This window comes from Gavialis gangeticus, unplaced genomic scaffold, assembly GCF_001723915.1.
Source record: "Gavialis gangeticus isolate Ggan-Ray unplaced genomic scaffold, GavGan_comp1, whole genome shotgun sequence".
Classification (NCBI taxonomy): Eukaryota; Metazoa; Chordata; order Crocodylia; family Gavialidae; genus Gavialis; species Gavialis gangeticus.
This window is the reverse complement of record NW_017729026.1, coordinates 12,300,189-12,312,864: the sequence shown is the minus strand read 5'-3', so window position 1 is coordinate 12,312,864 and position 12,676 is coordinate 12,300,189. Positions and strand designations below refer to the sequence as shown.

Genomic DNA, 12,676 nt, shown 5'->3' with positions numbered 1-12,676 from the left:
GGTGGGGAGGGGTAGCAGCCAGCCTTTCACAGAGGTATCAGTGATTGTGTTGCCTCTGGAGACCAAAGAGCTCAAGAAATCATTCTGCCTCCCTGACCTTATTAAGGCTGATCCCATCCCAAGCACTGAACACCAACATGGAATTTTAAGTTTTATTACACACACACACACACACACACACTAGTGAATTGTCCATCGAGAATGATGGGGGAGGGACAGGGACGGGGGAGAATGCTAACCCTAATCCTACCCCCAACCCCTACTGCTGCTGCCACCCAGGAGCAGGACGGATGGGAAGCTTGCCCTGCCATCCCCTCTGTCCCCCTCCACCAGCACCCTGCACCACCATCACCTTCAAGGAGCAGTAACCAATCAGAGTGCTCCAAGAGCATTACAGACAGACAGATGGACTAAGCTCCTTATTGTATTCAAATTTTAATTTTGAAAAACATCTTTTCAGTGTTAACTACTCTCTGTTTTTCCTTTGAACCCTCAGAGCAAAACATTTGAAATCCTAGGACTGCTAGGCTTATTCCCTACTTGAAATGAGTTTTCTTTTCCTCTTGCATAATTCTTGGACCATCACAGCCACAACATCATTCTAACACTATCTTTTCCTCTTTAAATAGCAGCTAACTATTAATCATACTTGCTCCTGTTGTTTCCACCAATGGGAAATTTTATTCAGAACAAGGTGGAAATAATGAAGAGTTTTGTGCTAAGAATATGGACTATAAAAGCATCTATACATGGTGGCAAGCAAGAAAGTAATGGGAAGCAGAATAACAGCAGTAGGAAAAGAGCAATGGTCTTAAGGCAAACCATTGAATTAATACACCAAAAGATTTGGCTCTTACTGTATTAAACTGAAATCAATCTACTGTACATTTAATGACATTTAATGCAATCTCTGTGTGTTCTTGATAATTATTGTTTACTCTGTTGTGTACATTAACCACTTACGTGATGATTTAGGCTCAGCTTTTTTGCCTAAAAAATAAATTTGAAAAATCAATTTTCAGTAAAAGAGAAATTCTGTTGTCATCACAAGTTAGGAATGAAATATTTTTTAAATGTGGCTATATGTTGCAAAATGTAGCAAAAAGTAAAAAAGACCCCCCCCATCGCAGTTCTTTTCCAGTTATGAATTTCAACTTAGAAAATGTAATTCACAGCAAGTATCATAGTTTAGAAACTTAATTTATTGATGTAATATAATTACTTGTGTAATCATAAGATAATGCTTAGTATTTATAGAACTTCTATTAATAACAATTAAAATTAGTGCAATAGTATGTCACATGTGGAAATAATGAAACATCATTTAAACCATCATTTTAAAATCTTGAAATTAATAAAATAATTGCTTTATTTTATCCAGATGTCTTAAACTATTTGAAACACTAAAGAATTCAACCTAAATTCAAATGCTTTATGTTTTGATTACGCAGAAATCCTTACATTTCATTGTAACAGTCAAAATGATTTCATGTTGAGTCTGTTTTACTTGCATCTACACAGGTTATCAAACCTAAACAATGTGACTTGGATCAGTTTGGCATTAATCTGTATCCAACTTACTTATTTGGGTGCTTCAAAAGAACTGTAGTTAAGATGCCTCATTTCCCCATCTTTATTTATGGGCCATCATCCACAGTTATATGCTCCCATGACATACGGAGGTTTCTCCCATAAACTAAAACATCACATTACATTCTAAGAGTCCCATAACTATGGGAGAGAGAGTACAACTGGAGATATCACTCCATGGAAATATTTTGGAGCAATGAGTTTTCACAGCAAGTCAGCAGGACACAGGCTAATGTCAGGCTGAGCTGAAATGACCTTTGCAACATTTCTGGATCAAAAGTTTTGTAAACTTTCCCTTCCATAAAAAATAATCATAGTTTGACTTAAACATGCCACAATTTCCCATGGGACAGATATTCTCAATTTTATTCCATTTTTATAACGGGAATGGAAGGATGTTAACAGTTAAACATCAGTAGTTTGGTCAGATTTACCAAAAAAAGAGATAATATAACCAAAATATCAAAATAATATATATCATGGAGAGGCGCAAGAATAAGTTAAGAGATTAAGGGCTAGCTTCTGCTGTTTTTATTCACATCACTTGCAGAGTAAGGCACTATTTACCCACAATCACTTTACTACCTAGTCACATTAATGGGGTTGTTTGTGGACTAAAGTACTGGTCTCTCGGCATGTCTACACATGCAATTAATTCACATTAATAAACTCTGACACATATCACGTTAAAGTTTATTATTTCTGGGCATTCCACTTGAACGTGCACCCAGGAGTGCAGCATGTTTAGTGGGTCTGGAGCAGCCCCACCTGGCAGGGAGCCCAGGGGGTCAGCCTGCAAGTCTGGGGCTATTCTGACCCAGCTCAACATGCTGTGGAGGGGCTGACAGGGCACAAGAATACTCCAGTGCCAAGCTAGCCAGCAGGCAGCCCTCGTATTGAAGTGCCCTCATGCCCCAGCTGGCCGGGGCCGAGTCTAAATGTATGTTGCTGTGCATGAAAAATCTCTGCAGCAGTTTAATACTTGTATTTACAAGTACTAACCTGCTGTGGAGTTATTAGTTTCCTGCAGCCTAATAGGGCCACGTGTAGACACCAAGATGTTTACTGCAGAGCTAGTTAGGCAACTCCACAGTAAACATCTTGTGTAGACACACCACCTGTGAGTAAAGAGAATCTGGCTCCAAAATAAATTACATATCTAACATTATTATATGCTAGATAACATGTATAACTGACAAGTTCAGAGTATGTAGAAATGAAAGCCCAATTTTGGACCAGGTTCAGTTAGGTAGGACTTTGACTAAGTAATATGGGAACCACGCTATGACTGAATTTGATTAACTGAGTCCCTGTTCCCCCAAGCACTACTGGGAGTTACAAGGAATAACAGCCATAAGCTGACTGACAGTAGATTCAGGCTGGACATCGGGAGGCACTACTTCACAGTCAGGGCGGCTAGGAGCTGGAACCAACTTCCAAGGGAGCTGGTGCTTGCCCCTACCCTGGGGGTCTTCAAAAGAAGGCTAGACAATCACCTAGCCTGGGTCATTTGACCTCAGCATCCTTTCCTGCCCATGGCAAGGGGTTGGATTTGATGATCTGCTTAGGTCCCTTCCGACCCTAGCAACTATGACTCTAGTTTTATCCCTAGCTAAAATGGCTTCACATTTTTTGTGTTGTTCTCAATTACACTTAGTAACCAGCCTTGGTAGTTTCATCACTTAGTATTTTTACATTCATTTCAAGATTTGTTTGACACTTGCCTGCTTTTTTGAATGCCAGAAGGGTATTAATTATATATGGCATATTTTTTAAATTACCTACAGATATGGGTTTGGAAGAGAAATCCTTCAGTTTATTGAACCATAAATTCGTAAGGCTAAAAGCAGAATGAGCTTTATGATTATAATATGTCAAATTTTCCATCTAGATGACAGTAATTTACTATTCAGACAGCAAATACATTTGTGTCTGAGAGCACGGTGTAAGAAAAGAATGTTAGGAAGGAAGCAGAAGTTATGCTAGAACCACTTATTTTATCAAGGGACAACAAAATAATAATTAGGATATGCTGCAGCTGGAGAAATTATTTTTGGTTGCATAGTTACATGTACATTATAAGCCAAAAAAAGATACCTCCCATTAGAATAACTAGTGGCCTGAATCAATTCTGATTAAAACCAACAAAAAATGTTGATGTAACAAGATCTAGACTGGGCATTAGATTAACATAGCTGGAACATTAATCTGTAGCTATATTACAAGTAAAGGGGCAAAAAAAACCCAGAGCCCACCAAAATATCTTTATAGTACCCATCTGTAGAACTTGTCTTTAGGAATCTGCAATTCATAGCTCAACATAGTAAAAAAAAGCGAAAAATCCTAATACTCTAATCAATGGTAGGGTGTAGCATTCTACAATTAAAAAATCTCATGGATTTCAGTGGGGCTACTCAATGGAAAAAAGTATTGTACAGCATAGGGGTAGATCCAGGATTTCCCAAAGGTGGGTGGAGCAGTAGCAATAGGGGTGGCTGCACCCCTTGCTCCCAGCCTTTTCCTTCCCCCACCAAAGGGAGAAGACTGCCCTCTGGAGCCTTCAGGGACTTTAAGTCCCTAAAGCAGGTGAATTCTGAATTTTGTACCATTCTTATAATAGGAATGGGAGGATGCTAACAGTTAAATGTCAATACCTTGGTCAGATTTATCAAAAATATAAGACAAGGCAAGTAAGGTTCTTTGAGTAGATGTGATATATTTTATTAGACAAACTGAGTAGTTGAAAACAAGTTCTTAGCAAGCTTCTGGGTGCAGTCACCCTTCTTGAGGCACAGGGAGTCTCTGCTGTTGTGGGTCTCAGAACAGAAGAGACTCCCTATGCCTGAAGAAGGGTGACTGCACCCGAAAGCTTGCTAAGACATTTTCCCCAACTACTCAGTTGGTCTAATAAAAGATATCTCACATCTACTCAAAGAACCTTGCCTGCCTATGTCCTCTGACCAACATGGCTACAACCAAAAACCCAGCATATAAGACAAGGAGCTTTAGACACCAAAAGCTAAGACACCAAAACAATATATATATTTACCAAACTATAATAGAACCAAAATACCAAATAATTTGAATCACAGAAGAAGCTAAAATGGTTAAAGCAAAAATTAAGAGATTAGGGGCCATTAAAAGATTACAACTAAGACTGGGGCTGGGCTTGTCTGGGGACAGGGACAGGGGCAACAACAGTAGTTCCTCCCTCCCTGCCCCAGCCCCCAGAAGCAGTGCAGCTTTCCCCATCCCCAGCTGAGCCCAGCCCATGTTACAGTACGGAAAGCAAAAGCAGCAGGCAGGGGAGGGGAGTGGAAGTGGAGGAGAGGGGAAATTTCACCTCCTTTAGGGTCTAAGAAAACAACCCTGGAGGCTCCTGTGATGCAGTCCAATCCAAAAAGGGGATATGATCATGTCACTGTACCTGCTCTGGATCCATCCCTGGAGAAGCATCCATAAGTGGTTAAACAGATGCTCTCCTTACAATGTGACAGAAACTTTAAATGCAAAGATGAAGCCGTACCTTCGGCAGCAGGATGAGGGACCGCTCTATCTTCTTTTATTGTTTTGGCTTCTGAAAACAAGGTAAATGAAATGGGTAAGACAGAATGTAAAAATACCAACTGAAGATACCCCTTCCAAAATCAAAAGTGTCCAGGAAGAATCTCAAAACAAGGTAGCAAAGGTAAAAAGGCACGTAGAGTTCAGATTTCATTTCTTTTCTAACACCATCATAAAGTCCTTTAAGCATGTATTGAAAAACCATCCCTCTGCAGAAAAAGTGATTAAAAAAGAACCCAACACATGTGGTAAAATACGTCCTAGCCCAAGGACTAATAAAAGTGTCTCTCATAAATCAGTGCTCTCTGTTTTAAAAATTTCCAGCAGCCATATTGAAGATAGCAATGAGTTAAAATGTACTACATTGATTCCACTTTAGTCTTTAATGCAGTTTTCATTTAAGGCTAAATGGAACAGTTTTATCCTTGTTGATACAAGGTGCTGCAGATGATGGAATAACCATACTATCAACAAACTAGCAGAGAAAAACAGATTAATTGTATTTGGTCAATTCAGCATATCTAGGAGGAAAATAGATTTGGGGGGAAAAAAGCTGTAGAATGGAATTAATCAGGATTTATCATCCTGTCCAAAACAGATTATCCTCCTTTGTAAAGTTATTGCCATTGTATAAACCAAGGGAGGCAACAAGTTGCACCATTTCCCCCATGTTTTCAAGATCAGTTTTCCTGATCCATCACAATCTATTTGTGCTCCTTTTGTGTCCTGCAGGTCTTAGAAAATAGTGGTTGCAGACAGCCTGACTCTCACAGCATGTGTCTACATGAGACACTTTACTGCATAGTACTACAGTTTACTGTGCAATAAGCGTGTGCATCTATTTATGCACACACCTTGCTAACTGTGAGTAAATTTGCTACCTGCAATTGAAAGAAGTAAATTTACTTGTGATTACTAACTGCTCAGTAGCACTCATGCAGATGCCTGACTGGGAGCAAATCTGCTCTGGGTCAGCCAGCCACCACAGGGGTGGGAGATGGCTTCCCACCCCTGGGAACTACCTGCTGCTAGGGCAGGCTCCGCCCCTGGAGCCCAGGTAGGGACTATGTCCTCCTGTCCCAGCAGCAGAGACCTGCAAGACCCCTGCTCTGAGATCATGATTGGGGAGCAGGGGCTGGGAGATCCTTATCTCCCAGTGCCAGCTCCATGGTTGCAGGGACGGTGCTGGGAGATCCTTATCTCCCAGCCTGAGTTTTATGGTCACAGGGAATCCCCGCTCAGCTAGCTGCCCCACTGGCAGATCAGGGCAGGGAGCTGGGACCTGTCCCACCCCTGCAGCTCTTTCCAAGTCTCCTGTCCTTGACTGGGGAACCCGGGCCAGAAGTGCCCCGCTGCTGGGGCAGGGAGATGTTGTCCCTGCCCTGGCAGCAGGTAGCCCCCCTAGGGGAAGGGAGCACTGTCCCACTCCCAGGCTGTCTCCTGGCCCGGTGCTCCCTGCCAGCCCCTGGGCTAGTACCCAGGGAGAGCCTAGCTCTCCCTCTGGTGGCAGCAGGGGCCCATTGCAGAGCCCCAGGAAGCAGGAGCAGTTTGCTGCCATTAGAACAAATCTGCTCCTGTTTTTCTGCACATGTGAACACCTGCCTGGGAGCGTTCACTCATGAATAGTTTACTTACAAGTAAACTGCTCCCAGGTCTAATGTACATATAGACACACCAACTGTCTCCAAATCTATATATATACCAATACCTATACATTATGGGGGTACTGTCTCACCTGATATGTGAGGGTGTGAGGCATGAAAATACTGCTTTCCCTAAAACAGGGGTAGCAAAGATATGACCCATGGTGCTCCCCTGGTCTCAGACCAGCTCTGCACACCACATGCAGCATGCTTCAGCCATGGCCCCAAGCACTGCAAGCATTGTATAAAGCCAGTCTGGCACATACTACATGCTGTGCCTGCACCAGACTGCTCCTAAGTACTGAATCCAGGGCCAGTCTGATTTGGGTGCTGCATGTGGTGCATGCCATGGATCCACCTCACACACTGCATTCAATGCATGGGTCCGGAGCCAATGCATGATGCATGCAGCACGCAGGGCTGGAGCTAGTTCCCATGCTAGATGCTAGCTCCAGCACACAGGTCCAGTTTGTGGGTCTGATGTGACTCGTAGATAGGCCCTACTCCCCTCGTCTGGGCTATGAAGCTGAATGAGTTTGATACCCATGCCCTTAGATAACAGAACTGAATACAGGCTCTCAAGTCCCAGCTAACACCATTCCTCTCATTTCCTGTCTTTTGTGAGACATACCACTACAAAGCTCCAAAGCTCATTGTTTCAGTATCACTCTTCTGACAAGAATGAGGTAAATCTCTTTGAATGCCATGAAGAATTGGGTTACCATTATAATTAGCCACTGCTGTCAGGCCCAACAGGGGCTTAATTTATAATAAATAGATTCTTATACTGTAGTTCTTCATCACAAAACTGTGGGTTAGTACTCAAAGGAAGACTATTATTTTCTCTACCTCATTTCTAGTGTGGAGGAGCAGAAGAACCAGCTCATAAACATTGGATTTAATGTTTGATTTTTATGTCTGTATCTATTTATTTTGAGCTAAGTATCCTACAAATTTATGACTGGGAAATGAAGTGACCCTATGTTTGTTTTGTTTTTAAAGATGTGCTTCCAAATTTCAACCCAGGAGCACTTTGTATCATGGGAAAACAAAAAGTATTTTAGAGATCAGAGAAATCAGAAAAAAGAAACTTTTTTTTTTACTCCTGGGGTTCTAATAATAATAGGGGAAGAGGAGTGACTTAGGTCTGGGAAACTTTGGTATTTTTTTTATTAAAGGCTTCACTCTATGTCAAAGCTCAGCTGAGTATCTAATTGGAAACAGCAATACCAATTCAAACCTTTCTCCTTTTCTTACATGAAATTTGTTATCTGAACAATGTAAGTGCTTAGGAACCATAGATCTTGTTGGAACAGAGTGATTTCACACAAAGGTATTAAAAGTTAATGGCCTTTAAGCGCTATAAGTCTCTAACTCCTGGGGGAGACAAATACTGCATAAATGGAATCAGAGAGATTGCAATCACAGCCAAGGGCAGATTAGGCATGTGCAAAATCCTGAACCCAAATTCCATGGAAATAGTTTGGACCTGGATCTAGACTTAACTAGTCAGACCTTTCTCTCTTATTGACTGATGTCATTTAAGTATAGAAAAACCATAGTGCCCATGAGTTCAACTTGCAGTTTAACTAATGGAAAACAGAAGATTTGAAAATATGGAGAATACATCATATAGAAAATTAAAATACAAATAATTTTAGAGATATGACTACAAAGTACACCAAGCACTGACAACACTTGACAGGATTTTTCCCTGCTGCCAGCCAAATTAAAGTTGGTTAAACCTAGGGTTAAGGACTATCCCATGGAACCAGAGCATCTTTACCTTCATTTTTGGTGTAATTCCACTGACTTTTTTTTTTTTGCTTTCTGTATAAACTTGGAAAAAGCACATTTCTAAAAATTAAATTCTTCATCATTAAAATAATGAGATATTTTTAAAGTTGCATACCCAAGAATCATTCATTTTAGAATTATATTTAAAACATCAAGGCTTCCTGCAAGTATTTAATGTGTAACATTTATAGATACAAGAATAAATAGGCTACCCTGTGTTGGTATTTTTTTGGCCAACTACTCATGTTACAGTGGTACTGAGGTGTTTAAATATATTGTGCTGATTGACAGTTGAAAGTGCTGCTAGCATTATTCCAATATAAATCTATCGCACCTAGCACACTATGACAACCCAGGCCATCAATTATATAAAACCTTTTTTTAGAAATCACAGCTGTTGCATAATCATTAAAATGCTTAATTGTCTCCAGTTATTGGTAACAAGGATTGAATAAATTACTATTGTACTATAATACAAGTAAAAGGATTTACATAAATAATAATAATAACAGTAAATGAAATCACTTTCATTAAATATACACTTAAAATTAGTTTACGGGTATCTTACTTAATAAATTACAAGTGTTTTTCTTTCCTTTAAAAGGGCAGCCTCAATTTTCCTTTGAATGGGCCTGCAAAAAAAAAAATGTAACCAAGGACAGGATTCAGGCTAAATGCCCCCTGGGTGCATCTGTATGTGCAATTAGCACGTAGCAATAAACTCTGGCTCAGTTCACATGAGAGTTTATTGCTCCCGGGCACAGCACTTACATGTGTGCCTGGGACTGCAGCTCGTTGATCCAGGTTGGAGCAGCCCCAGCTGGCAGGGAGTCCTGGGGGGCAGTGGCAGGGAGATCAGCCTGCTAGGCTGCTCTGACATGGGTCAATGCGCTATGGAGAGGCTGGCTAGGGTACAACAATGTTGCAGTGCAGGGCTAGATGGCAGGCAGCCCCACACTATAGCACCCTTGTGACCCAGACAGCTGGGTCAGCTTCTACACATTCATTTCAACTCATATAACTACTCTGCTATAGGATAGTCTTGTCCTGGAAAGTATTATTATACAGTGGAATTAATTAGTTTACTGCACCCTAATATGAGCACACCTGTAGACAGTGACATTTTACTGTGGAGCTAATTAGTTGGCTCCACAGTAAAGCACACATGTAGATGCACCCACTGAAATTTTGCATACAATTTTTAAAAGGTCCTAAACAAATTAAGAACATAAAACAAGTACCCTGTAAGCAGGTTAGTGAACCTGCTGCCCCTTGCAGGTTTACTCTGCCCCTCCAGCTCTCCAGCAAGCAGAGTCCTTGCTCATATAAGCACATAAATAAACAACTAAAAACCAGTAAATCTTCTCTGGATAGTAGGAGGTGCCCTCTCCCTGGACCTTTTTGGCTTGGAGTTTAACAGGGTTTCAGTCCTACTCCTAGTCATGGACTGCTTCTTTCCTCTAGTTCGAAGATCTCTGCTTTCTCTCTGGGTGTTTTAACTGCCTGCAGGGGCCTCCTTGAGTGGCTGAACACCTGCAGTTTGGCCTCCACCACAGGCTTTCTGCTACCTCTTAATAGGCCAGACCGCTGTGTTACACGCATCTAAATCATTTGGGCAGTATTGGAGTTTAATCCTAGGTGTCTAGATATGAATTTCGGAGCTTAACTTTGGGAACTCCATTTTGAAAACTGGCCTTAGGGCCAGTTTAGTCTTAGATATACCAACATTTAGGCTTTCCAGAGCTCAGGCAGGTGACTAAGTCAGGGAAAGACACTCTCTACCCCCTCTATTGAAGCTGTCCCACTTGGCCAATTAAGAATACATGATTCATAAGGCCAGAAGGAAAGCAAGCAAGAGAAAGTGGCTACAGCACTTTCCTGGGAAGTGGTTATCTTGTGTTCTGATTTCTGTGGTAATAACTATTTATATTCCATCAGCCAATGACTGTTTAATGTAAAATGCATAAAAATCTGTAGGAATAGGGACAAGGACCTAAGCTGCTCCCCAACCAGGTGCTGGTTACAGAAACATTTTCCTGCTTGCTTGCGCTGCTACTTGCATTCTTGGCTGACTGCTGGCTCTGTTCCAGCCAATTCTATAGGCTGGTGGTTGGGGCGGTCTCAGGGGCAGTGAGCGATGCATTCCCTCAGAATGAGATGGGCCTTCTACTTGTTCGGTTCTGTTTGGTATCATTGGCGACACATAGAGGGTGCTTGCAGGTGCACATGAAACCCCTGACTGTGGCGGTGCACCCCCTGCAAAAAGGTGCCACCGACACTGCTGGCAGCTCCTGTGGGCAGTTGCTGCTTGCCATGCCCCCCTCACTGCTGACACCGCCGACGATGTCTGCAGGCGGTCCATGATCATTGCTTGGCACTGCTGATGCTACCAGCAGCGTCTCGCCACCTCCCCTCCCCCTGCTGCCGACAGCACCATGGCCACCTGCAGGAGCTATCCCCCTTGCTCCCACCACGCTCCCACTGCCAACAGTGCCGTCACCTGTGGGAGCTCGCCATGCCCCATCCAGCCTCTGGGGGCATGCAGAGTTCATGTTCATTTTACCATTGGGCAAAAGATGAATTGTGGTAGCAATAACACATTTTGGAGCTGAATTCAATGGTAACAATGCAATGCTTAGATCTTTTGGGGGACTTAAGAGCTTCCTGGCACTCAGCTGAATTGCAACAGGGCTTAGATTGGTGTTGGGTCCACAGACTGGATCAGAAAACTCAATCTTAGAGGCTTCTTGACTTCTGTCGCTTGGGAAGCAGAGGCAATTTGGACCTGTCTTTGAAATTTAGGTGCCTCAGTCATGCACAAGTCCTGACTAGGCATCTGAAGCCAAACTGGGTCAGGCACATGGTCCCAGTTCTGTGATCTACTGGTAGCTGGTCTATCAGCCATTAAGATAATTACCTGGTTTAGCTGGCTTTGCTTCTTTTTTTACTTCAGGTTCTAAAAAAAAGAAAATAGTAATAAAAGATCTTAAAACAAAAATAATCCATTCACTACAATTTATGTTCTATTTTTGCTGCTGCTCAGTTTTTTTATTTTTTATGTCATGTCTTTAGTTTCTGGAAACAGTCTTGCAGTGAGTCAAATGGAATAGCTTATACCAATATATTTTCTATTGTAACAATTACATATATTTACTGCTCGATATATGTGAGGTGCTCAAAGTGCTTTATAGTAATTTATTACATCCATTCTTTCATAAGTCTGTGAAATGGGGTATTTATTTACACTCACATTACAGATAGAAAGTCAGGTAAACTAGTTAAGAACCTCAGTAAAAAAATGCTACAGACCTTTCCATACATGCCTCATTTTCAGTGCATATGTTTATGGACATCAACATTTATGAAACATTTCCATTTCTCTGTCTCAGTATGGTACACTTTTTAAATTTTTAAATACATAGTAAAAGTGTAACTTTTAAATGAAAATTCTTTGCAGGAGTAAAGGAGAGCAAAGGCAGAAATGGTCACGTTTCTTTAACTGAATTGTTCATGTCAATAATCTAGCATTTCCATAAAATGACCTTCTGTAGTAGAGAGGGGCTAATTTTGACTTAGCTAGACTGACAATTTTACTTTTGAGGGAAACTTCCAAGCTCCATCTGGTGGCTGTATTAATACCTGTTACTTATTATTTTAAATACATTTTAAAAGTGAAAGTGAAATGCTGACAATATTTTAAGAAAAATTACTATGCGTTTTATTTTGCATTTATTTAAAATGTATTTTTTTTCTCTTGGGAGCAAGAATAACGTAAGTCTTGGTAGTAGGTTAGGCAATCCACTTCTTAACTATCATTCTTCAGAACAATATCCTGAGCTATGTCTACAAAGGGTGTCAACCAAATTTGTCCTGCATGTCAGATTCAGACTACAGGACTTCGCATGGCTGGACTACTTATCTCCAGAAGAAGAACATATGATGGCAGCATTAACCCCCCAGGTGTTGGCCCCATTGGCACAATGGCTCTGGCTGCTATGGGTGGTTAACGCTATCACAGTTCACCCTGTCATGAGGTCATGAGCCCCACTGAGGATACAATTCTTTACAGGCATTGTGATCAG

General features: G+C 41.4%; 1 protein-coding gene across 1 annotated transcript in view; it reads right to left on the bottom strand.

Moving 5' to 3' along the window:
* Nucleotides 1–12,676, bottom strand: part of LOC109299694 (sporozoite surface protein 2-like) — a 154,025-nt gene that overhangs the window by 35,214 nt on the left and 106,135 nt on the right. The window contains exons 16-18 of the mRNA XM_019520214.1: nt 11,512–11,541; nt 5,117–5,167; nt 964–990 (exon numbers count right to left, since the gene is read on the bottom strand). Coding sequence (XP_019375759.1) covers nt 964–990; nt 5,117–5,167; nt 11,512–11,541 — 108 coding nt within the window. The remainder of the gene's footprint in view (nt 1–963; nt 991–5,116; nt 5,168–11,511; nt 11,542–12,676) is intronic.